This window comes from Lemur catta, chromosome 6, assembly GCF_020740605.2.
Source record: "Lemur catta isolate mLemCat1 chromosome 6, mLemCat1.pri, whole genome shotgun sequence".
In the NCBI taxonomy this organism is placed as follows: domain Eukaryota; kingdom Metazoa; phylum Chordata; class Mammalia; order Primates; family Lemuridae; genus Lemur; species Lemur catta.
The window spans coordinates 77,601,418-77,624,470 of NC_059133.1; the positions used below are offsets into that span (position 1 = coordinate 77,601,418).

Sequence of the window (23,053 nt, forward strand, 5' to 3'; positions counted from 1 at the left end):
TCCAGGTTAAACTGTGAGCTTCTTGAGGATGGGGGCTGTTTCTTAATCAACTTTAATTCTTCTGGCACCTAGCATATTCCTAGAATACAGTAGATTTTTAGTAAACATTTGTGATATGTGAATGAAGACCTCGAGTAGCTTCTATTCAAGAAAGGTGTTTGTAGACAGATGAGTTCTATGCTCAAGAACATGTTTATGAAGGTACTAGAAAATGACAATGTAGGTATATATTTTATAACATTTAGAAATAATCATATAACTAAGGGTATTGTACATAAAGAAAACCCTTGGTTTTAGTAACTCAAATTACCTGTTACTCTACAGTGTTGAATATAATATCCTGTTGATGTTTTCAGAATATTCAATGAAAAGTTTTTTTTCTGAACACAGAATATGCTAGATACTATTTTGGATGATTAGGATACATCAGTGAATAAAAAAAAGTCCCTGCCCTTGTGGGGCTTACATCATAGTAGAAGGAAAAAAAATAATAAATGATCTAGTATACTGAAAAGGTGAAAAGTGCTATGGAAATAAAAGGTAGATCAGGAGTAGTGGGGTTGAGGCAGTGTTCAATATTAAATAGGGTGTCAGGGAGGGGGCTCAATGAGATTTGAGCAAAACTTGAAGGTAGGAAATTAAGCCAAGTGAATATCTAGGGAAGCAGCTTCCAGGTAGAGAGAACAGCTAAAGCAAGAGCCCTGAGGGAGTGGCCTGGTCTGTTTGAGGATTCGAGGAACAGCAGGGTGGCCTGGAACAGAGAGCAAAGGGAGAAGACAAGGAGATAAGGCAGAGAAGTAACAGAGTATACGGGGGGGGGGGGGGGGGGGGGGGGGGGGGAACTGAGCTATCAAATCATGGAGGGCCTTGTAGATCATCATTAACTTTGGATTCTAGTCTGAGAGAAAAGGAAAGCCACTACCCAGTTTTGAGAGAGGAGTCATGTACTCTGACTTACAATTTTAAGTCGATCCTTCTGTGTCGAGAATAGACTGAAGGGATGCCAAAGATGGAAGGGAGACTTGTTGGGAAGCTCTAAGATCAATTCTGTTTGTTTCTATATTGACAGGTTCCTTTGGTAGAAATGAAAGCTTATCGACAAATGGCCCTACTAAGTTCTGCTTTTGCATTTGGTTGGAGCAAGTGGAACCTACAATGTAATTCTACAAAAGTTGTATTTAAGGTATAGTATATAAAAACCCATAAAACTACTTTGTCCTCCAAAACAATAAAGTACTAGCTCTTAAAAAGGTAAAAACAAACAACCAAAAACATTCAAAATGGAGTCTTAAAATTACAAAATTTTTTTAAAGTTTGTCAAAAATAAAATCCAAACTACATAAAGGTTAGGCCTTTGTTGTTCATTATGGTATCAAATGCTCTAGACTTCAGGCCAGAGTCCTTATATCTCCTTATGTTGACTCAAGAACAAATGGAAGCCTTTAACATGAACATATCTATGATTCACAAACTCTGTCTTGAGAGGATTAGGCTTCCAACTTACCTTCTCTACCAAGTAATAGTAACTGTGTCAGAAAGTTATCAAATTCTGAAGGCTGACTGATGAATGTTTTAGCATAAACAAGCCACTGTATTTATTTTTCCTATTTATTGTGTTTCCCCTACTTAAATGTAAGCTGTTTGAGGGTAGGGTTTTGTTGTTGCAGGCAGTTAATTATTTCTGTGTTTTATTTCACTGTTATATTTCTAGCACCTAGAACATGATAGGCATTCAATAAATATTTGTTGCATGAATTAATACATGTGGATAAGGTCAGTAATCACCAAGATATAAATAGTTTCATGGTTTTAAAAAATTCAATAAATGGTACATTAAGAATATTTTAGCAATTTGGGGGACTTAGTTGAGCCCTTCAAATAATATTCTACTACCAAAATACTTAATAGAAGAGGAACTTAACAGATTTTTTTAATTTCCCTTTTTTTTTTTTTAGGTGAAGGAACACCTTGCTGAAGAATGTACTGAGAATCCTAATTGGGACCTTATAATGTTTACTGGTGACAGAGCACAAACACTTAAAATCAATGAAGAGAGTGAAGCATTCTCTGAAGCACTTAAAGAAGAAACTGAGTTTCACTCTTCTTTATATCACATGGTTAAGGATTTTGCTTCTAGAGAAGCAATGGAGAAAACCCGGAGTTCCAACTGTCAGTTTCTTGATGCTGTATGTCAAATGCTACTTTCTACGAGATTGCTCAGTTACTCTTAGTCTCCACATAGAAATTTTAATCAGTATGAAGAATCAAGCATGTTGGAAAAAAATCAGGTATTTCAATACAGTATAATGAGCGAATATATTTTAGATAGGCTATTAAAGTTGTCTAATCAGCATTTTCTACTCAAATTTTCCTTTGAATACTTGGCCTATTGAGAATTTCAACTTTCACTGTATGAAGATTTGAATGATTCTTTATTTCAATAAACTTTAACAAAACAATATAATATTTCTTCCTCAAAAACTCATTAAAAGATCACAGGCAGGCTTCTTCCTCCTTGTATTTTAGTTGGGGAGATAATTGGAAAAAGAGGGAATGTAAAATATCTTACAGTCATTATTCTGAAAACCTCTGGTTTCATGCTATACTTTCCCAGCTAAAAGTTACTAATTTATAAAGTTCAGATGCTGAAACTTTAAAAATCAAGATACATATATTAGCATGTGCTGCTGTCACACTGGTGGTGGCCCGTTGTGTTGGAGTCTGGTAAATGGCCACAAGATATGTTCTAAAGATATCCAGGTGTCCCCTTCCTGTATGGGAGCAGCATCCACGGACTTTTGGAAAAATCGGCCTGTGAGGAAGCTCATCAAAGCTGCAAACAGTACAATGAGTGCAAGAGAAAGCCAGAGTGCCTTGTTAGCCTTTCTGAGGGAAGTCTTGAGATTTGTTGACCAGGAAGCTATTGTGTCATAACTATAAGGAAAACACAAATATAGAATTTGGTAATCAATAACTTGTTATTAGAAACACTCCTTTTGCTAGCAATACCAATACAGTCGATCTGTTCTACATACCACCAATACTGCCTTCTAATCTATATGTTATAATTTATCATTTTGATTTTGGGCACACTGTGCCCCCCCAACACCTTCTAATTATTAGAATTATAGCCTGAGCAACATAGGCCCTGTTTCTACAAAAAATAATTAGCCAGATGTGGTGGCACGTGCCTATAGTCACAGCTACTTGGGAGGCTGAGGTGGTCAGATCACCTGAATCTAGGAGTTTGAGGCTGCAGTGAGCTATGATCCTGCCACTGCCCTCCAGCCTGGGCGACAGAGCAAGACCCTATCTCAAAAGAAAAAAAAAAAAACAATGATGATGTGCTATAATGAGAATCTGAAAATAATGTGGTTTAGGCATCATTTAACTCCGAACAATACATACAAGTATTTATGTCATTCTTTCACTGAGGTAGGGTAACTTACATCCCTACGGTGGAAACAAAAATATTATCTACTGGGTAGAACAGGACATATATGTATGTATTAAACCATGTATGTATGTGGTTTTCCTATACATACATACCTATGATAAAATTTAATCTATAAATTAGGCGCAGTAAGAGATTAACAATAACTAGTAATAAACAGAACAATTATAATAATATACCATAATAAAAGGTATGTCAATGTGGCCTCTCCCTCTCAAAATATCTTACTGTACCATACTCACCTATTTTTGGATCATGAAAGTGAAACTATGGATAAGGGGGGATTACTGTATAGAAATGTGACATTTCTCACCACACTCTGTACTTTAGCTATACTAAAATTAAACAATTTCTTTTCGAAACACCTGGCAAAAAATTATTATGGCATCAGTTAAGTCTTTGAAAATAGTTAACCCTGTGCTAGACACTGTACTAAGCATTTTACACATGCTAGTTCATTTCATCATGACAACACCACAATGACATAGGTACTATTATCATCTTCATCTAATAGATGAAGACATTGTTACTCAAAAAATGAACGAACTTGCCCAGGTCACATAGCTAGCTAGACAGCTGGAATTCAAACGTAGGCTGTCTGGTTCTGAGTCAAGTTCCTATAAACTCTCCTGCCTCCTTTGTTATTCATCTTAAGTATAACAATTGGACATGTCTTTTAGTAAACTAATTTGATTAAGATTAACACTGCCTTACCCTTTCCCTTCCACTATAAAGGTAGCATTTAGCAAGTTAGACAACTTACACTGCAGAGACATCCCACTTTGATGAATTGTTTTTCTTTTCAGAAAGACTTAGCTTCCTTGTTCTTTCTACTACTTCTTCTCCAGGTGGTTCTGAGTCATCTTTAGTTCTGTAAATAAATATTGTTTTTAAATATTTGAAACTAAGGATAATATGCCATAATTATTTATAAAATAGTGCTACACTTTACAGTATAACTTAAGAGGCTCGTGAATATGTTGTAGGAAGATTTGATAAATATCTAACTCAAAGTCAAATCACAAATTTATAATTTAAACCTTTTATGGGAATTTCATTTTAAAAAATAACTTCTTCTATTTAGAAAAATCTGTAGAAAGTTGGGATGTTAGCCAAAGATGCAAAAAGGGGAAATTTACAAAGAATATATTAATCTCACCACTCATAATTAATCAATGTTATTACTGTGATTTCTTGAGTGTGTATGTGTGCACTTAACAATACTTTAAAGAAACAAATGTGGATACCATGTTTCTTACTCTTTGTATTTTTTTCATTCAACATATAGTAAACATTTTTCCTCATTATTAAATATTCTTCTTTTTAAATATCCTGTATTAGCAATTGATTTTACTCTTTTCTCTGATCAGTGCTAACTTGGAATAACATCAAAGTTCATTTCTTTCTTTAAAAATCTTAATTTTAGAAGTGTTTATGAAAATATTTTCAATGTAAAGCTAGTTAAAATAAAAAGCTAGTTAAATTAGTATTCAACTGGGAAATAGCAATTGGATTGACTGTATTTTAAACCGAATCATATTATTTAAAGAGAGTTTAAACAAAACACAATTGTTTCATTATCTTGTTCACTGATGAAGTTCCTAGTTGAATTTGAAATCCCAAGCTCATAATGACCTCACAATTGCTAAAGGGAAATGTGTTTCAAAGTTTTTTTTCAGTCAAACCATATATATATATGGTAGACTTTAGTTTTTAAAGAAAACAAGGCCTAAAAGCCAGAATAAATTACATTCTTGTAAAATTCTCAACGTCTTGGTATTTTTGTTTACAAAGACTTCTCAGTAGAAATCATACCCTACTAACAAAAGGCAAAGAATAGATTATAGTCTTTTGAAGAAACCTCTTGAATTTTTTTTCTACACAGCTCAAAAAAGATGCGTTAATTAACTCTAAATCTGAAAAGAGTTTGCAACACATACAATAGGTTCCCAGGACTTAAAAAAAAAAGAAAAAAAAAAAAAAGTCTCTTTCAGGGTTGCCACTATGTCCTTGATCATCTTTATATTCCTTAAGATTGAGCATAGACTCTATCACATGGTACGCACTCAATGAAAATGTGTAAAACAAACATAAAATCATTTCATTACGATCTCTCAATTTAACATATGAGAAAACTGAGACCATGTAAGATTAAGCAATTTGTCCAATATCACTCAAAGTCTTAGAGGTGACATTACTTCTTGTCCCTCCTTCTTGCCCTTTAACTTTTCACTATAGAAGTTATTGTTTGTTTAATTTGCTAGATATAGAGACAGTGATAGAGTTTTGTTTCCTCTACTCTTAATTTACATATATGGAGGATAGATGTATATACATGTTACATATGTGCCTATGTTATACAATACATATATGTTATATGTATATTTCACGTTTTTTAAAATCTAAGTCGATGACCATTTTATTTCTGTGGCTCTTTATCAACCTTTCCACCTGATGGCCAGACATATAGACAGGAAAAAAATTATCTTGACAAACTTGGCAAATTCCACAGTTTTTTCTAACTTAAGACCTCAAACCTTGCCATTTTGAGAGCTACAAGAGTGAATGCATTCAAAAATAACATTTACATAGTGCTTTATACGGTCCATAAAAGTCTTTTACAATGAATTATCTTTTTGATCATGCAGCATGACCTCATCTCCATGGAATAAAAGTGGTTCCCATTGTTTAGGCCCCAGGTTCATGTCAGGTTAATACACACACCAGGCTTCACCTACTTTAGTTCACATTTTTCTTCTTCAGCATCTGCCCAGGAATAGGTGCTAATAAATCGATGTAATGAGGGACGGTGTTCGCTCTGCTTTGACCCCAAAATACGCCTAAATAAAGATGATTATAACCACTTGTCAAATCATATACATCCTTAGCCATTATCAATTTATTTGCTACTGTTTAAATCAACATAAAAATTATATGTTCTAATTAATTTTTTCATGGCAAATTCAGACCTCCTACTTCATAATAAAAAATTCACGATCATATACCAATTTATGTAATTATTCATTCTACTTATACTCTGTATAAATCAAATGTTACTATATCACCTATTTCAAATACTCATTTACTTTAGCCCAATTATAAAATAGGTTCCCAAAGAGCAACCATAAAGTTATACTTACCAACTGCTTGACCTCCTACTGAATTGGTCATTATTTTCCATCCCAGCCATCTTTAGAAGTTCAGATGTTAAAGAAATGATAAAAAATGAATTTAGTGAAGTTTATATTTTTGCCATATGAAAATGAATTTACTTTTGACTAAGAAATCTTAGGAATTTTCTTACCATTCCTACATTTCCAATATTTCTAGGTAAAGAGGCAATGGTCACTCTTCGAAGAGAAGATGGCTACCAGAGGAGGAAAATGTACATTTAGAAAATTCTTAATATTTTATTGTTGCAAGCAACACTGATGAATATCCTTGTACATGCACTTCCATGCATTTGGCCACTACTGAGCTTAACAACAGACATAGTTTAAAGGATCTTGTTATGGTCAAACTGACTTCCAGAAATATTTTACCAATTTGTATTCTACCTTCTCTAACATTGGATTATTACTATACAATTTATGCCAATCAAACAAAAATATAAGATTTCTTGTTTGAGTTTGCATTTATATGACTTCTAATAACACCAAACATTGCGTTTTTATGTTGAATAACCATGTATATATGCTCTGAAAACCACTTGTTTATAACCTTTGCCTATATTAATTTTGTTCATATTTCTGGCAGAAAGGTTTTTTTATTGTTGATCCAGGCAAATCTATTCTTGTCTTTCTCTCTTTGCTACCATTGCTTTTATGCTTAGAAAGATTTCTCCCAACTCATGAGGATATAGTTACCTACATTTATAGTTTTTATCCATGGTTTCATTTTTTACATTTAACACATTAAAGATTTTCATGATATTTTAATGAATGGATGTGTTTACATATCAGCCTTGAGATTTGCACCGGAAAGTGCTATGTATTATTATACAGTTCTTAAAGTTTAAATAAGTAAGTACAAGTTTGGGATATAAAAATACTTAAAATGCTTTAGGCCGGGCATGGTGGCTCACACCTGTAATCCTAGCACTCTGGGAGGCCGAGGCAGGAGGATCGCTCAAGGTCAGGAGTTCGAGACCAGCCTGAGCAAAAGCGAGACCCCATCTCTACTAAAAATAGAAAGAAATTATCTGGACAGCTAAAAATATATATAGAAGAAAATTAGCCAGGCATGGTGGCACATGCCTGTAGTCCCAGCCACTTGGGAGGCTGAGGCAGGAGGATCGCTTGAGCCCAGGAGTTTGAGGTTGCTGTGAGCTAGGCTGACGCCACAGCACTGTAGCCCAGGCAACAGAGCTAGACTCTGTCTCAAAAAAAAAAAAAAAAACGCTTCAAATATAGTAAATTAATTTAAGTGGGTTCTATGTGACTATGTTTTTTGAACCATCATCCCTAATTTAATTAGGTTAAATAGGTTAGTTGAGCATCAAGAATATCAAATTGCAGCCCAAGAAACCTTGCTTCTCATCATGGTCCTACCAGCACATGGTCATAACTAATCACCTTTGTGCTTCTCTCTTTCCTCATCTGTGGAGAAAAGAAAAGGATTTGTATGGAATGATTTTAAAGTCTCTTACTCAAAAAGTCTGTATATTTATAAAATACTGATTTTCAAACTGTGGCAAAAGCTGCTGATTGACCTTCAATATCCAAATTCTCCTCTTCATATAATATTTAGTAATAAGCCCCCTGATTTTCAGCTAGGCCTACAGTAGTTTCCAGAATAAATCGTATTTTCCAGTCTCATTCGCAACCAAGAACAAAATGAGAAATGTTTTGTTGGATTTCCAGAAACTGTCTTTACAGGGAGAGAGAACACCTGAATTTGTTTCTTCCTTTTTCTTGACATAATGACTACAACGTGGTGCCTGGATCTGAATAGCCACCCTAGACCAAGAGGTGGAAGGTAGAGAAGCAGCAAAAAAGAAGGGGACTGTGGCTCCTAAGGATTTTGTGAAGCTCCTCTACCACTGTTGGGCTGCCTAGTTCCAACTTTGCTTTTATAGGACAGGAGAGAAACTTTTGTCATACCAGCTTTCCTTGTGCTGCCAGGCAAACTTAATTGAAATACAAATATAGCAGGAAGTATAAAAGCACATTTACATAAACAAATACACGTATACATACACATATCTACATGAATTAAAATCACTGTTTTATGATTTACATTTAAAGCCATGTAGCTTCAAATAATATTTTAAAACCATCTTACTTAGAAGCATTTGATAGACATTTGTAAAGTGAATTAGTAGTTACCTTGGAGTTTAGAGAAGCTGAACGTTTTTTAATTTGGCAGTCATCTGAAAAGAAAACCACATTTGTACATATTAAATATTACACGTGCAATTTCTGTTAAAGCTACATCTTAATTGTTTAGAAAGTAAAGCAAAGGTCAGAAAAGATGTCCTTAAGACTCTAGAGACTACTGAGCAATATAAATATGTTTACCATTTATTTCGTGTTTCGTAACAATTGCCATCTTAACCAGTGGAATACAGAAGCCCCAGTCTGTGTCACTGAGGATGTCTGCAATACCTACTTAGCACCTGGTGACACTAAAGGAATGTCTGCTGGAGAAAGGAATCCAAAGTACAGTTCAGAAGAGTATCAAATATAGTTACTTTTCTAGAAGAAGCAACAGATCGTTAAAGTAAGAATTCTGAGCCTGGGTGGTGGGGTTCATGCCTGTAATCCCTGTACTTTGGGAAGCTGAAGTGGGAGGATAGCTTGAGCCCGGGAATTCGAGACCAGCCTAAGCAACATAGCGAGACCTCATCTCTATAAAAAGTTTAAAAATTAGCCAGGCATAGTAGTGTATACCTGTAGCCCTGGCTTCTCAGGAGGCTGAGGCAGGAGCATCGTTTGAGCCCAGCCTGGGCAACATAGTAAGACACCATCTCAAAAATGAAATAAAACTACTGTACAATTTATAGAAACCATATGTGAAGATATATTTTATAGCCTCCTGTGTCTATCTTTCAGTCCCTTAGTCAGCTTACTGTGTCAGGGTCATCCCTTCTTTGAGGAATCAAAATCATTTTTGATGAGAGTGGCTCATTTAAGTTATTGCTCCTTACTCTATATGTGGAATAAAAGCCAATTCTAACATATCCTAAATAGGGGAACACTGGGGTCGACTTATTGAGTTGAATTAAATATATTCTCTCCTCACAGCTATCTAAATTGAGTTAAGGACTTTTTGGTGTCATTACCAAAGAATCCTTCATGTCTGTTTTCTGACACCTTATTTTTGGCTACATAAATAACAGCAATGAATTATTTTTCTAATATAACCTTTACCTAAGGGTTTTATACTAAAGATATAGTAAGACTTAGCATAAAAGAAGAGAATGTTAGAAAAACGTAATACTCTTATCTTAAACTTTTATTACCTTCATCTTCAAGAGGATTGAAAGACCTTTCATTCTGCAAAAGAACTTGTTTCAGTTCTTCTAATTCAGCATGCTCTTTGGCATACATTCTCTTCAAGTTTTCTACATGCTGAATCATCACTTCAACTGCTTTACTAACCCGGCTTTCCTAGGAGGAAAAAAAAAGAGCAAATTTACACTAAAAATACTATTCTGAATACTCAATGAAAGGATGGTGATTAAACACATGCATTTACCTTCACTCCATACCTAAACCCCACTAAAATGACAAAAGTTTTTTTTTTTTTAAAGACATGCCTCTCAAGGGCAAATAGAAGTTATAATAGCAACAAAATTTTGAAAGCTGTATAGAAGAAAGACTGTGGTAAATGACTAAGACCTGCAAAAGATGAACCCTAAAACAGGCAGTAAGAAAAGCCTAGAAGAACCTAGGTGGCCTAGCATGTCCGATGACCAGCAAGGAGACTGGGTGGTTGTAGTATATAGTCCAGGAAGATGGTCACAGGAGATAGAGAGCAAGACATAAGAGGTCAGGGAAATCACGTAGACCCTTTTAAGCCATTGTAAGACATTGGTTTTTCCCCTGAGTAAAGTAAGGAGCCATTAGAGGACGTTGAACCAAAAAGTAGCATGATCTGGCTTAAGTTTTAAAAAGGATTGTTCTGGCTGCTTTATTAAGAATAGACTATGTTGAGAGGAGGGATTGGGATGAAGTGGATACAGGGAGATCATTTAGGAAGCTATTGTATTAATCTGGAAGAAATAGAATGGGGGCTTAGATCAAGATGGTATCAATAGAGAGGGAAATAAGTGGTTGAATTCTAAATATACTCTAATGGTAGAGCCATTAGGATTTTCCATAGGATTGGATGCAAAGTGAGAGAGAAAGGTGTTGAGAATTACCACCCTCCAGCCCCAGTTTTGGTTTGAGCAACTGGAAGGAAAGAGTTGCTTTTGACCAAGGTAAGGAGATGATGGGTGGGGGTAGGTTTGGGAGGCACCATGAGCAGTTTAGTTTTGGATATTAAGTTTGAGTTGTTTATCAAACATCCAAGTGGACACGTTGAGTCTGCAGCAGTATATTCCAGCCTGGAACTCGAGAGAGTGGATTAGGCCAAACGTAAGAATCTGGCAGTCATCGGCTGACTACATGGCATCATATGGGGATGGAGTGCACTTGGAGATCAGGTGTACATGAGGGGATTCCTGGGACTCTTCAGTACTGAGAGGTCTGGGAGGAGGGAGGCAACCACAAAGGAGCCTGGAAGGAGCAGCCCATGATGTGGAGGGAAAAGGCAGGGGAATGTGGTACCTGGAAGCTAAGTGAGTAGAGCTAAGAGAGGAAGAGCTCAGCCATGCCAGACGAGGACTGAGAAACTGAATTTGGTAATGTGGAGGTCATTGGTAACCTTGGTAAAATCAGCTCTGCGGAGGGAAAAGACTGATTAGAGTAGGTTTAAAGAGAGAGGGAAGAGAGAGATTGGACATAGAAAGTACCATTCTGTTGAGATTTGCTATATGTGGGAGGAGAGAAACGGGGTGGTACCCATGGAAGAAAGGGTTAAAGGATTTTTGTGTGTGTTATTTTCCCCATCTACAAACCACATATTTGTGTGCTGATAAAATGGTTCAGTAGAGTTGGGAACACTGAAGATGGAGCAAGGTTGGGAGAATTTGAGTCCATGACCATGAGTAAATAAGAGAGGATGGGATCTCGCATGCAGGTGGAAAGCCTGGCCTGAGATAGGATGAGAGATGACTCATCTTTAGTAACAGGAGGAAGGCAGCATATAAGGGATTCAGGGGTTAGGGCAGTTCCCTCCTGACTGTCAATTTTCTCAGTGAGGTAGGAAGCAGAGTCAGTACCTGTATTTGACAGAGAATACAGGGAAGGACATGATTGTGCTTTGAGAAGAAAGATGAGGGTGTGAAGCTGATATTTAAAAGAGAGCAAGGATAAGCACAGAGCTGTAGTGTTTCTCAGCTACACAGGCACGAGCAGGTGGAGAAGTGCATTTAAACAGGGGTGTAGATTTGCCAAATGATTCAGACAAAACAAGAAAGGGGAAAGTATTGGGGGTTCATGCCAGGTAGTGAATACTATGTTTGACCATGGAGCTCAAGCTTGGTTCAAGCTTCAAGTTCAAGTTTCCAGAAGGGTGGACAAGAACAGGGTGAAGGACAGTGAAAATGTGTGAAGGCGCAGGATGATAAAGAACTAAATATTCATCTTCACAGTGGGAAAGCAACAGACAATACCTAAAACAGAAAATAAACCATGAAATGACAGCGTAAGCATGATATTTAGAAATGTAGATGCAAACACAGAACAAGTAAGCCAAATGAGTTGACAGTTGTTGCTCTGGTGCATGAGAAATTGGGCCATACGACCTATGGAGTTACTTGACTTTTTAGAAAAAAAAAAACACTATGTGCACACATAACTTTAGTACAAAATAAAACAAAGAATAATATCATTCTCTAGTGAGGGGTCAAAAGGAACTAGGATATAAAGAAATGTATAAGAAATGATCAAACTCAAACTTCCACCATAATTAAATGTCTGCTCCTTACAAAAATATATTTTAACAAGTATGTTGACGTATAGATCAAAAAAATGCAAGTTTCCCCAGATTTGCTCACAAAAAGTTTGAAATTCTACTTCTCTAAGAATAAGTGCACAAAGATGCATGTACAAGTATATTTATTGTAGCATTGTTTACAATAGCTAATGATCAAGAACATCCTGAAATGATCAAACATACCAGATTGGTTAAATAATTTATATCTATTCAAGCAATAGAACATCATAAAGTGATATGTGTGTATATATTTATTTCATATAGAAAGTTATCTATGCTATGTGTTGAATGAAAAAGAAAATTATATTATAACATTGTATGAAGGGAGTATCTAGAAAAATATATCACAACATTTTTATAATTGTCACTGGCTAATGTTATTAGAGATTTTTTTACATTTTTATTTGTATATTCCATTTTTTTCTACATTAAACATGTATGCCTTATGTAACAAAGAAGTATTTTTTAAAACTTCTTCCTATAAATTTAATCCATAATCTCAGGGGAAATAAATGCTTTCAGGAATTTCACTGTAACTAAGGAAATGGAGACAGGTTACCTGATTAATGGCTCCCAGCATCTCAGCCCTACTGGCCACTCGCACTGTGCACTGGCTAAGAAATGTGATACTCTTCTCCAGCTTCTTAATTATTTCCTGGGCCTGGTTGTCATCTTCACACAGAGGCGTTAAAGACTGCACAAAGTGTAGAGTGTTAAAAGATTTCCAACACAAGCATTCAGCAAGCAATTCTAACACTGACCATATAGCAAATGTGGATGACAGTTCAATCTCAATTATCTTGGTGGAGGATGAAAAGCAGCAAAGACCAGTAATGAATGATATCAAAATATTCATGTCTTTGTTGGCTAACAGGTAGATATATGCAGGTGACCACAAACCTTTTATGTCTATTCTTGATCCCTTCTTTCTTTACTTCTCAAACTTGCCACTTCCTCATGTGCATTGACATCTTTCAATTAATAGGACAGGCCTTTTACCATCAACTAATATGGTAAAGAGATTAGTGCTTATAAATGAACTGGATGTATCATTTGAGGGACATAAGTTGGAATTTTGAGAAACGGTAAGATTATGGTATGGTAAAGAGATTATGCTTATAAATGAATTGAATGTATCATTTGAGGAACTTAAGTTGGAATTTTGAGAAAAGTAACCAACATACTGGAATTAGAAATGTCTGTGACTGCTACACTTGCTCTTCCATGGATGGTAAGGTATGACTGGGCTGGCTAGGTGAGTAAGCATTCATTGCCTTATGAACATTCCTCTCAATCCAGTGTCCTTTATACAAGATGGTGCCCTTCGTGATGAAGAACCATCCTCCTCACTAGGGTAGAGACAGAAGTAAGAGAACAGAAGATTTGGAAGCAAACAAGACTTTCCACATCACTCATTAGCTGTATGATTGTTAGCAAATTTCTAAGACTCACCCAAATCTAAAACACCATAAATTTTAAGAGATAGCATTACTTTGTATATCATTAAGAAAAAAAAAAGTTTTGCCTATAAAACTATCAGGCATCACTGATTGTGAATTGTATTGTAATTCTAGAAATGTTAAAATGTCAACTTTTTGATTTGCTGTTTCCTCGTCAGTCAGGTGGAGACAATCACATCTTTCCAGGAATGCTGTGATATGAGAGGTAACAGATGCCAACTGCTTGTCACCGAGTTGGTGCTCAGTGAAGGGCAGCCACTTGTGAAACAAATGTGCATAGGTTGTGGTCAGTGAGTTGCTAACCAACTGGAATGGCAATTGTCAGACACGCAGTTTCTTACAGTGGTTTAAATAACCACCTCCACTTGGGAGGGGAAGAGCAGATGTCACTTTTTAACAAAACAGAATATGGTTAGCCAAGCTTGAATCATGAAGGAATAGAAAATATATAACAACAATAAAATCTATTTAAAAACTATAAAATCTATAACTAGGAAGGAGATTGGATCAGTAATCAAAAACCTTCAACAAAGAAAAGCCCATGACTAAATGGCTTCACTGAGAAATGCAACCAAACATTTAAAGAATTAATGCCAATCCTCCTAAAACTCTTCCAAAAATTTGAAGAAGAGGAAACACATCCAAGCTCATTCTATGAGGCCCACATTACCTTAATACCAAGACCAGATGAAGACCTTACAAGAAAACTACTATATCCAATATCTCTGATAAATATTGATATAAAAATCGTCAACAAAATGCTAGTAAACTGAATTCAATAGCACATTAAAAGGATTATATATCATGAACAAGTGGGATTTATTTCTAGAATGCAAGAATGGTTCAACACGTGAAAATCAATGTAATATATCACATTAATAAAAAGGAGGAAAAAAATCATATGATCATTTCAAGCCATGCAGAAAAAGCATGGGATAAAATTCAACATCCTTTCATGATTTAAAAAAACACTAAAAAAATTAGGAACAGAAGAAAATTACCTCAACGTAAAAGTCATATATGAAAAACCTACAGCAAATATTATACTCCATGGTGAAAGACTGAAAGCTTTTCATTTAAGACAGGAACAAGGAAAAGATGCCCACTCTCACCGCTTCTATTCAATATAGTACTAAAAGTTCTAGCCAGAACAATTAGGCAAGAAAAGGAACAAAAAGGCATCCCAATCAGAAAAGAAGTAAAATTATCCTATCTGCAGATGACATGAACTTATATGTAGTAAACACTAAAAATTCCACAAAAAAGTCTATTAGAATACACACATTTGATAAAATTGAAGAATACAAAACACAAAAACCTAGTTGTGTTTCTATACACTAACAATTTTCCAAAAGTAAATTAAGAAAACAATTCCACTTACAACAACATTAAAAAGAATACTTAGGAATAAACCTAACCAAGGAGGTGAAAGACTTATACTGAAAACTATAAAACATTGCTGAAAGAAGTTAAAGACAACACAAATAAATGGAAAGATCTTGGGTTCATGGATTGTAGACCTAATTTTGCTAAGATGTCCATACTACCCAAAGTGATCCACAAATTTAAGGCAATCTCTGTCAGAATTCTAATGGCATTTTTTGCAGAAATAGAAAAATTTATCCTAAAATTCCTAGGGAATCTAGGAAGAATCCAAGAGGACTAAGGTGAAGGACTCATACTTCCTGATTTCAAAATATATTGTAAAGCTCCAGTAACTAAAACAGTATGGCACTGGCATAAAAACATGTAGACCAATGAACTAGAATAGTGCATGCAGAAATAAACACTCACATATATAGTCAAATGATCTTTGACAAGGGTGCCAAGAACACACAATGGGGAAAGAATAGTCTCTTCAACAAAAGGTACTGAAAAAACTACATATCCACATGCAAAAGAATGATGTTGGACCCTTACACTGTATACAAAAATTAACTCAAAATTGATTAGATGCCTAAAAGAGAAACTCAAAACTTGAAAAACCCTAGAAGAAAACAGAGGAGAAAATCTTCATAACATGGGATCTGGCAATGATTTTTGGTTATAACACCAAAAGCACAGGCAATAAAAGTGAAAATAGACAAAATGGAATGACATCAAACTTACAAGTTTTTGTGCAAAGGACCCAATTAACAGTGAAAATTCAACCTACAAAATGGGAGTAAATATTTGCAAATCATGTAACTGATAAGGGGTTAATATAGAAAGTATATTAACTTTATAGAACAAAATATATAAAGAACTTCTACAACTCAACAAAAAATTCCAAATAACTCAACTGAAAAATAGACAAAGGACTTGAATAGACATTTTTCCAAAGAAGATATACAAATGGCCAAGAAACATAAGAAAAGATGTACAACATCACTAATCATCAGAAAAATGCAAACCAAAACCATAATGAGATACCACCTCATACCCATTAGGATGGCTACTATAAACCCAAATGGACAAAAAATGATAAGTGTTGGTGAGAATTTGGAGAAATTGGAACCTTCGTGCACTGTTGGTGGCAACATAAAATGGTACAGCTGCTATGGAAAACAGTATGGTGGTTTCTCAAAAAATTAAAAACAGAATTACCATGTGATCTAGCAATTCCACTTCCGGGTACATATAAACCCATAAGAATTGAAAGTAGGGGCTCCAAGACACATTTGTACTCCCCTGCTTCTAACAGGACTATTCACAATAGCCAATATGTGGAAGCAGCCCAAATGTCCATCGATGAATGAACAGTTAAGCAAAAAGTGGTACAGACATATAACAGACTATTTTATTCAGCCTTAAAAGGGGAATCTGTCACGTGCTGTAATGTGGATAAGCCTTGCAGACACTACGCTAAGGGAATTAAGCCAGTTACAAAAGACAAATACTGTATGAATCCACTTACATGAAGTCTCTAAAGCAGTTTAATTCGTAAAAACAGTAGAATGGTGCTTATCAGGAACTGAGTAGTTGAAAAGGGGGGAGTTAACAGGCATAGAGTTTCAGTTTCAGAAGATGAAAAGTTCTGGAGTTCTGTTTTGCAACAATGTAAATAAATTTACACTACTGAACTGTGCACTTAAAAATGGTTAAGATAGTAAATTTTGTTATATATTTTTATCACAATAAAAGTAACAGAATATAGTTTCTCAATTTTAATTTTTTTCATCCAAAATTAATCTCTTAATTTTCCAACCCACCTCTAAATTTATGATAACCTCATAATATGGAAGGATTAACAGTAATTGTCACACTTCTATTCTTCTCTCATTACCTTCCAGCAGGCTTGCCTATCACCTTGCCTATTCAAGACTGAATCAGTCACCATTCTCTTTCCTCAGTTAATCATAAATAGAAATAGATTTTTTTTTGAGACAGAGTCTCACTCTGTGCCCAGGTGAGTGCTCTGGCATCAGCCTAGCTCACAGCAACCTCAAACTCCTGGGCTCAAGAGATCCTCCTGCCTCAGTCTCCTGAGTAGCTGGGACTACAGGCATGCATCACCACGCCCAGCTAATTTTTTCTATTTTTAGTAGAGAAGGGGGTCTCGCTCTTGCTCAGGCTGGTCTTGAACTCCTGACCTTGAGCAATCCTCCCCCACCTCGGCCTCTCAGAGTGCTAAGATTACAGGCGTGAGCCAACTGTGCCCAGCCTGGAAACAGATTTCTGATTCTCTTCTGCAAGGCTTAAAATTGATATCTCCTATTGCTCGGTTTTCTGAATGATTACTCTTCTGCCTGAAAGAAAATCCAGACAGAAGGCAGATGACTCATACAACCTATTTTAAAGGACATTTTTTATTTTATTGCTGATATTCTCCTATTAAGGAAACTTTTATCTCAGCCCGATCTTGAATTCTTACTTTCTGTTAGTTCACATTTGGCTCAGGCGGGGCTTGGTACCTGGTATTGGTGTGGGTCATACACATAAACTCATACATAATTACAAAAACATTGTTAAAAATGTAACCAAATGTTCAGACCTCCTAGATGTTGTGATTCTCACCTCTAATAGCTTTAAACAGTTAGTGATTTCTTTCTTCAAATTGTCTTCTGCCAAATCACGGGACCTCTCTTCAAGTTTCACTCTTTTCTCCAAGGTAAACCAGTCACACTTAAATCCCAAAGATAATCTGAGAAATTCTGCCTGTTGTCAAAATAATGTGAGGGCGAGGAGAGAAAATTAGATGTGGTCAGATATTTCAGCTTAATTCCAGATTATACGAAGGCATTTCTTTCTCCTCCCAGCGACATACAACTGACACGCGTAGGCTTCATCTGCACTTAGTCTCCGCAAAGCCAAACAGACACCAGACATATGAGAGCTTGTGCAAAAGCACAGAACGACTGCAGCACGTGAGTCTGAAACACTTTTTTCTTTTAAAAAGAAAAAAAACACATGCTTTAAACTCACCTCCACCTCCTTCTCATTAGCAGAAGTGCTGTAGGATAAGACAAAGAACTTATTCAAACATAATCCAACAGAAAAATAAAACATGTTAACATGCTATGTGAAGATGCACTTACTTGTCACTTTGTCTAAAGTTAACGGATTTCACAGTGGTCACAGGAAGAGGAGAAACAGCAGTGTCTATTAAAAGACAGTAAAATACTGTTTGGTTAAGAAGGTTTAACATTTAAAAGCAATAACAATATTTCATAACAACATTTCATCAAATATTGTTATGTCTTATCTCCACTAAACAAAAGCATTTCATTTAAATATGTCTGAAATGACAGCTAACAATGTGCTTGCTTAAATTAAATTACAAGATAATGTTATGCTAAGCTACTGGGATCACAGTGACATTAAAATCATTACAACATGTGAATGGTCCTCGAAACCTAAAGCTGTCTCAGAATCAAGGGACAGCCCAATTTGTTCTCTTTGCATTCGAATGTTTATTATACATGATCCAATGGCTAGATGCATACCTTCCTCTGGTGTCCTGGCCCTTCTTTGGAAGGGGCTTTAATAGCAGCAGCAGGAGGAATTGTAGTTGTCAACAATAGTACTAGCAATAATAACAGCAGTAGAAATAATACTGGTAACAATAACAGCAATGGTAAACATGGCAACAAGCACAGGCTTACGATATGCCAGTCCCAGCACAAAGCTCTTTACACATACCATGATTTTCTTTGAGAACTTTATAAAGAACAAAATATTAGTTATTATATAAATAACTCAAAGTAGAACTTAGAATTTATCACCAACATTGGCTTGGTTCTTAGTTCACAATAGACACTAGTTATTACGAGTTTTCTGGGAACAAACAGCCAGTGAAATGTAAATGTGACTTTTAAAAAATGATCCAACTGGAATCTAGAATCGGTCCTATTGGCTGATCTTATCCAGAGATGCAGAATTTGTCGGTGTCATATCATCACTCAAAAATTCCACTCACAAAAACATCAGCAGGGGACAAAAGTCCCCATGGGGGTTGAGAGAGAACATTGCTTACCTCCTGAAGCACATTCTTTTTTATGTTCTTCTATTGTCTCTGGTTCCTTTTTGGCTTCCTGAAATCATAAAGAGATTTTATTGCTGTACAGAGAATAGAAATCCCATGTAACCAATCATTTTCCAACTTCCTGCCCTCTCCTAACCCTATTCTGTCAAAAATACTTTATAGTATACAAGGAACTGTACTGAAGGTTAAGAAGAAAAGAAGACTGGTTCAGGCCGGGTGTGGTGGCTCACGCCTGTAATGCTAGTACTCTGGGAGGCCGAGGCAGGAGAATCACTTGAGGTCAGGAGTTCGAGACCAGCCTGAGCAAGAGCAAGACCCCTTCTCTACTAAAAATAGAAAAATTATCTGGGTGTGGTGGCACATCCCTGTAGTCTCATCTACTTTGGAGGCTGAGGCAGGAGGATCGCTTGAGCCCAGGAGTTTGAGGTTGCTGTGAGCTAGGCTGACGCCACCGCACTCTAGCCCAGGCAACAAAGTGAGACTCTGTCTCAAAAAAAAAAAAAGAAGAAGAAGAAAATGAGACTGAACAGTTCAAAGGGGGCTTCTAAGCTAGTCAAGACAAAAAGTACATAAATATATGAAAAGCTGCAAACATGACACAAGTTACAACAATGCAAACTAGGACTAATTACAAAATAAATGAGATACAGATAATGAGGGCACTAAATAAGAAAAAGAGCACCATGGCTTGAATAGCACGGTGAGTCTCTGCAGGCAAGGGACATGCTGGAGTGTGATGGAGAGCTAGGATTGGCTGGATGAAGAGGAAAAGTGGGGGGAATGTAGGGATAGCACATGTGGCTTTCTAGATGGGTTTTTGGAGTAATTGGCAAAGATAGCTGCTAAGACTGGGTCATGCCAGGCTTTTACTCCATAGGAATATGTTTTAAGGTCACTGACCAACTGTCCTATAAGCGTATCTGTGTAAAAAGCATCTCCATAACAACAGGGTTGTGCTGTACTGCCTGGAGACACCTAATGGGAAAACTTCAGGTATATAAGACTTTTTAAGATAATTATTATTCAGCATTCTGAGATTAATGGAGAAATTTAGAATACCAAAAAAACTAAGTCTTAAAAACTAAGACAACAAATTTCCTTGGTAGGGCCATTGATACCGTGTCATGTGATTTTTAGACAATTAAAACTAAGGTTTTAATAAACTGTAACAAATACGATAGTACAGATATAACACTGAATTGTTGCCATGAACATTTAAATATCCCCTAATTTTTTGAATCCTCCCCCAACCCCATGACCTTTCCCAGCCATGGCATTTTCTTCTCCTGCCCTCCCTTAGCCACACTTCTGGGAGGAGTTGTCCACAGCTGCTGTTCCCAGTTCATCTCCCATGTGTGATCAATTAACTACTTCACCCCTTCATCCAACACTCCAAGGAAAGTGCCCTCACCGTTATCAGTGAACTCCCTATTGTCAAATCCAACTGCTAATCTTCAGTCTTTATCATGCTTGACCTCGCTGTAGTATCTGAAACCATCTATAATCCCTTCCTCCTCCATATTCTCATATTATTCTATTCATCCTGTGGGTTAAGCCATAAACCTGGGTATCTACCTTTCCCACACCCTTGATATGTCACAATCTACTGTGAATTCTGCCTTTTAAATACAACTCAGATGAGTCTCCTTTTCTCCACTGTCACTAAATTCATACTGCCTTCATTGTGTCCGAGTTATCACCCTGGAATCCTAACCAGTCCCACCACCTCCATTACTACAGTTTTCTAATCCATTACTTTTTTTTTCACTCTGTCACCCAGGCTGGAGAATCTGTTATTTTTTTAAGTGTCTTTATGTCTACATTTTTTTTGAGATGAGAAGGAACTTTTTCTCAGAAGATTGTATTACGAAAGACTAAAGGATTTCCCTCTGTTCGTTTTTCGGAAGAGGCAACCACTTTAAGCACGTGTGCCCGCCCAGCCCGCACTACACTCTCCCTGCACCGTCACCGCTCTGCATCCTTGGGTCTCACATCTGCAGATTCAGTCAACCCAGAATCAACAGTGTAATCAGGTCTATGATGATTGTGTCTGTATCGAACACGTACAGACTTTTCTCATCATTATTCCTAAGTGGTACAGTATAATAACTATTTATATAGCATTTACACTGTTTTAGGTATTATATATTAGGTATTATAAGTAATCTAGAAATGATTTAAGTATACAAGAGGATGTGCATAGGTTATATGCAAATATTACAACATTTTATATCAGAGACTTGAACATCTGTTAATTTTGGTATCCTCAGGGGTCCTGGAACCAACCCCCTACGGAAACCAAGGGTTGACTCTGCTTCACAGTACAGTCAAAGGATAAATGCTATGTCCAATCATTCTGCTCCCTTCAGACTGAAATGCTGTAGAAACCTTATTGCCCCAAATGTAGCCATGCCATAACCACCTCTTAACTTGAGTTAGCTTGCATGTGTCTCTGTTTCTTGCAACCAAATGGGCCTAACCAGAACAATGCTTATACGTTGAGGAGAAAGCAACAGTAATACACCCACACAAAACTCCACACTGTGATGGAGGGACTAACACATAAGACCCTTGAAGAATTGTGGAATTGGATCCATAGTCTATGAGTTACTCTTCAGTAATTACTAATTCATACAATAATGAATTTTAATGATGAATGAAAATAACGAGTCCTCTTTAAGGAAAGAAATGTAACTCTTTTCTATGAACATTTACAGCTATACTTTTAATGTTTTTCAAGCTTTGCCATGCAAGTACAGAGCATTCAATATTACTTACATGGTACCTCGATGACACCTTTTCTGGCCTTCACCTCAAGTATTTTTTCTTTCAAATCACTGATCATGCTCTAATTATTGAGTAATTATCTGTTTCTTCATTTGATTAGACTATATTATTAGGATAGCTATAACTGTTTTATTCAACTTTATTTATTTATTCAACTTTATTTAATGCATTCATTTATTTAAGCAGTCCTCTATGAAGAGATATGTAGCTTGTTTCCAATAGACCTTTGATGAAAAAATAAATGAGTGAGTGAGTGAACGAGTCAATGAAAAATCAAGGTGAAGCCAGAAGGTCCTAGCTCTGAGTCTATAATGTGATCTTGAACAACTCAAAAAAACACTGTGGCCTCAACTTCTTTGTCTATAAAATACTGATGTAATTAAATTCTATCAACCTCATAATAGTTTGAAATGATAAAAATAATATTAATACTTTTAAGAGTACTTTGCAAACTTAAAGGGTCAGTTCTACCATTGTGATATATTATTACTTTTAGGGTTAACATGCATGTATGTATTTCCTTACCATAGTTAATACGGTTTTATCCTTATTCATAGAGTCCTGGCATGCAATATTCTCATGAGCTGGACTTGTGCCTATGAGAAAAAGGAAATATACAAAACAGTTGGGGGAGCAGTAACAAGTAAGAGAGGAAGAAATAGTGAGGGTGGCAATATAATCAGACTAGTAAGTGGCAAAGGCACTAGCATGTGAGACAAATTACGTACTACAAAAAACGCACATGTGCCCATTGACTCAGGATTGGGATGGAGCAGGTAATGTCCACAAGGAAGCCAAGCCATAGAAGATTTCTTAAAAGAAATGAACATTTGTATAAATGAC

At 36.1% G+C, this 23,053-nt stretch overlaps 2 protein-coding genes across 10 annotated transcripts in view; one reads left to right on the plus strand and one right to left on the minus strand.

Annotated features, from left to right (window-relative positions):
* The window catches only part of DNAI7 (dynein axonemal intermediate chain 7), a 61,499-nt gene extending 59,146 nt beyond the window's left edge, over positions 1-2,353 (plus strand). For all 8 annotated transcript variants that reach the window (XM_045554190.1, XM_045554193.1, XM_045554195.1 and 5 more), the window contains 2 exons: positions 1,070-1,183; positions 1,956-2,353. In XM_045554190.1, coding sequence (XP_045410146.1) covers positions 1,070-1,183; positions 1,956-2,231 — 390 coding nt within the window. In that variant the 3' untranslated portion in view covers positions 2,232-2,353. The remainder of the gene's footprint in view (positions 1-1,069; positions 1,184-1,955) is intronic.
* A 62-nt stretch (positions 2,354-2,415) lies between these two features.
* The window catches only part of IRAG2 (inositol 1,4,5-triphosphate receptor associated 2), a 114,014-nt gene continuing 93,376 nt past the window's right edge, over positions 2,416-23,053 (minus strand). For both annotated transcript variants that reach the window (XM_045554188.1, XM_045554189.1), the window contains exons 28-40: positions 22,736-22,806; positions 19,415-19,472; positions 18,477-18,540; positions 18,364-18,391; positions 17,956-18,096; positions 13,059-13,193; positions 9,918-10,065; positions 8,782-8,825; positions 6,759-6,821; positions 6,595-6,644; positions 6,193-6,294; positions 4,218-4,325; positions 2,416-2,934 (exon numbers count right to left, since the gene is read on the minus strand). In XM_045554188.1, coding sequence (XP_045410144.1) covers positions 2,691-2,934; positions 4,218-4,325; positions 6,193-6,294; positions 6,595-6,644; positions 6,759-6,821; positions 8,782-8,825; positions 9,918-10,065; positions 13,059-13,193; positions 17,956-18,096; positions 18,364-18,391; positions 18,477-18,540; positions 19,415-19,472; positions 22,736-22,806 — 1,256 coding nt within the window. In that variant the 3' untranslated portion in view covers positions 2,416-2,690. The remainder of the gene's footprint in view (positions 2,935-4,217; positions 4,326-6,192; positions 6,295-6,594; positions 6,645-6,758; positions 6,822-8,781; positions 8,826-9,917; positions 10,066-13,058; positions 13,194-17,955; positions 18,097-18,363; positions 18,392-18,476; positions 18,541-19,414; positions 19,473-22,735; positions 22,807-23,053) is intronic.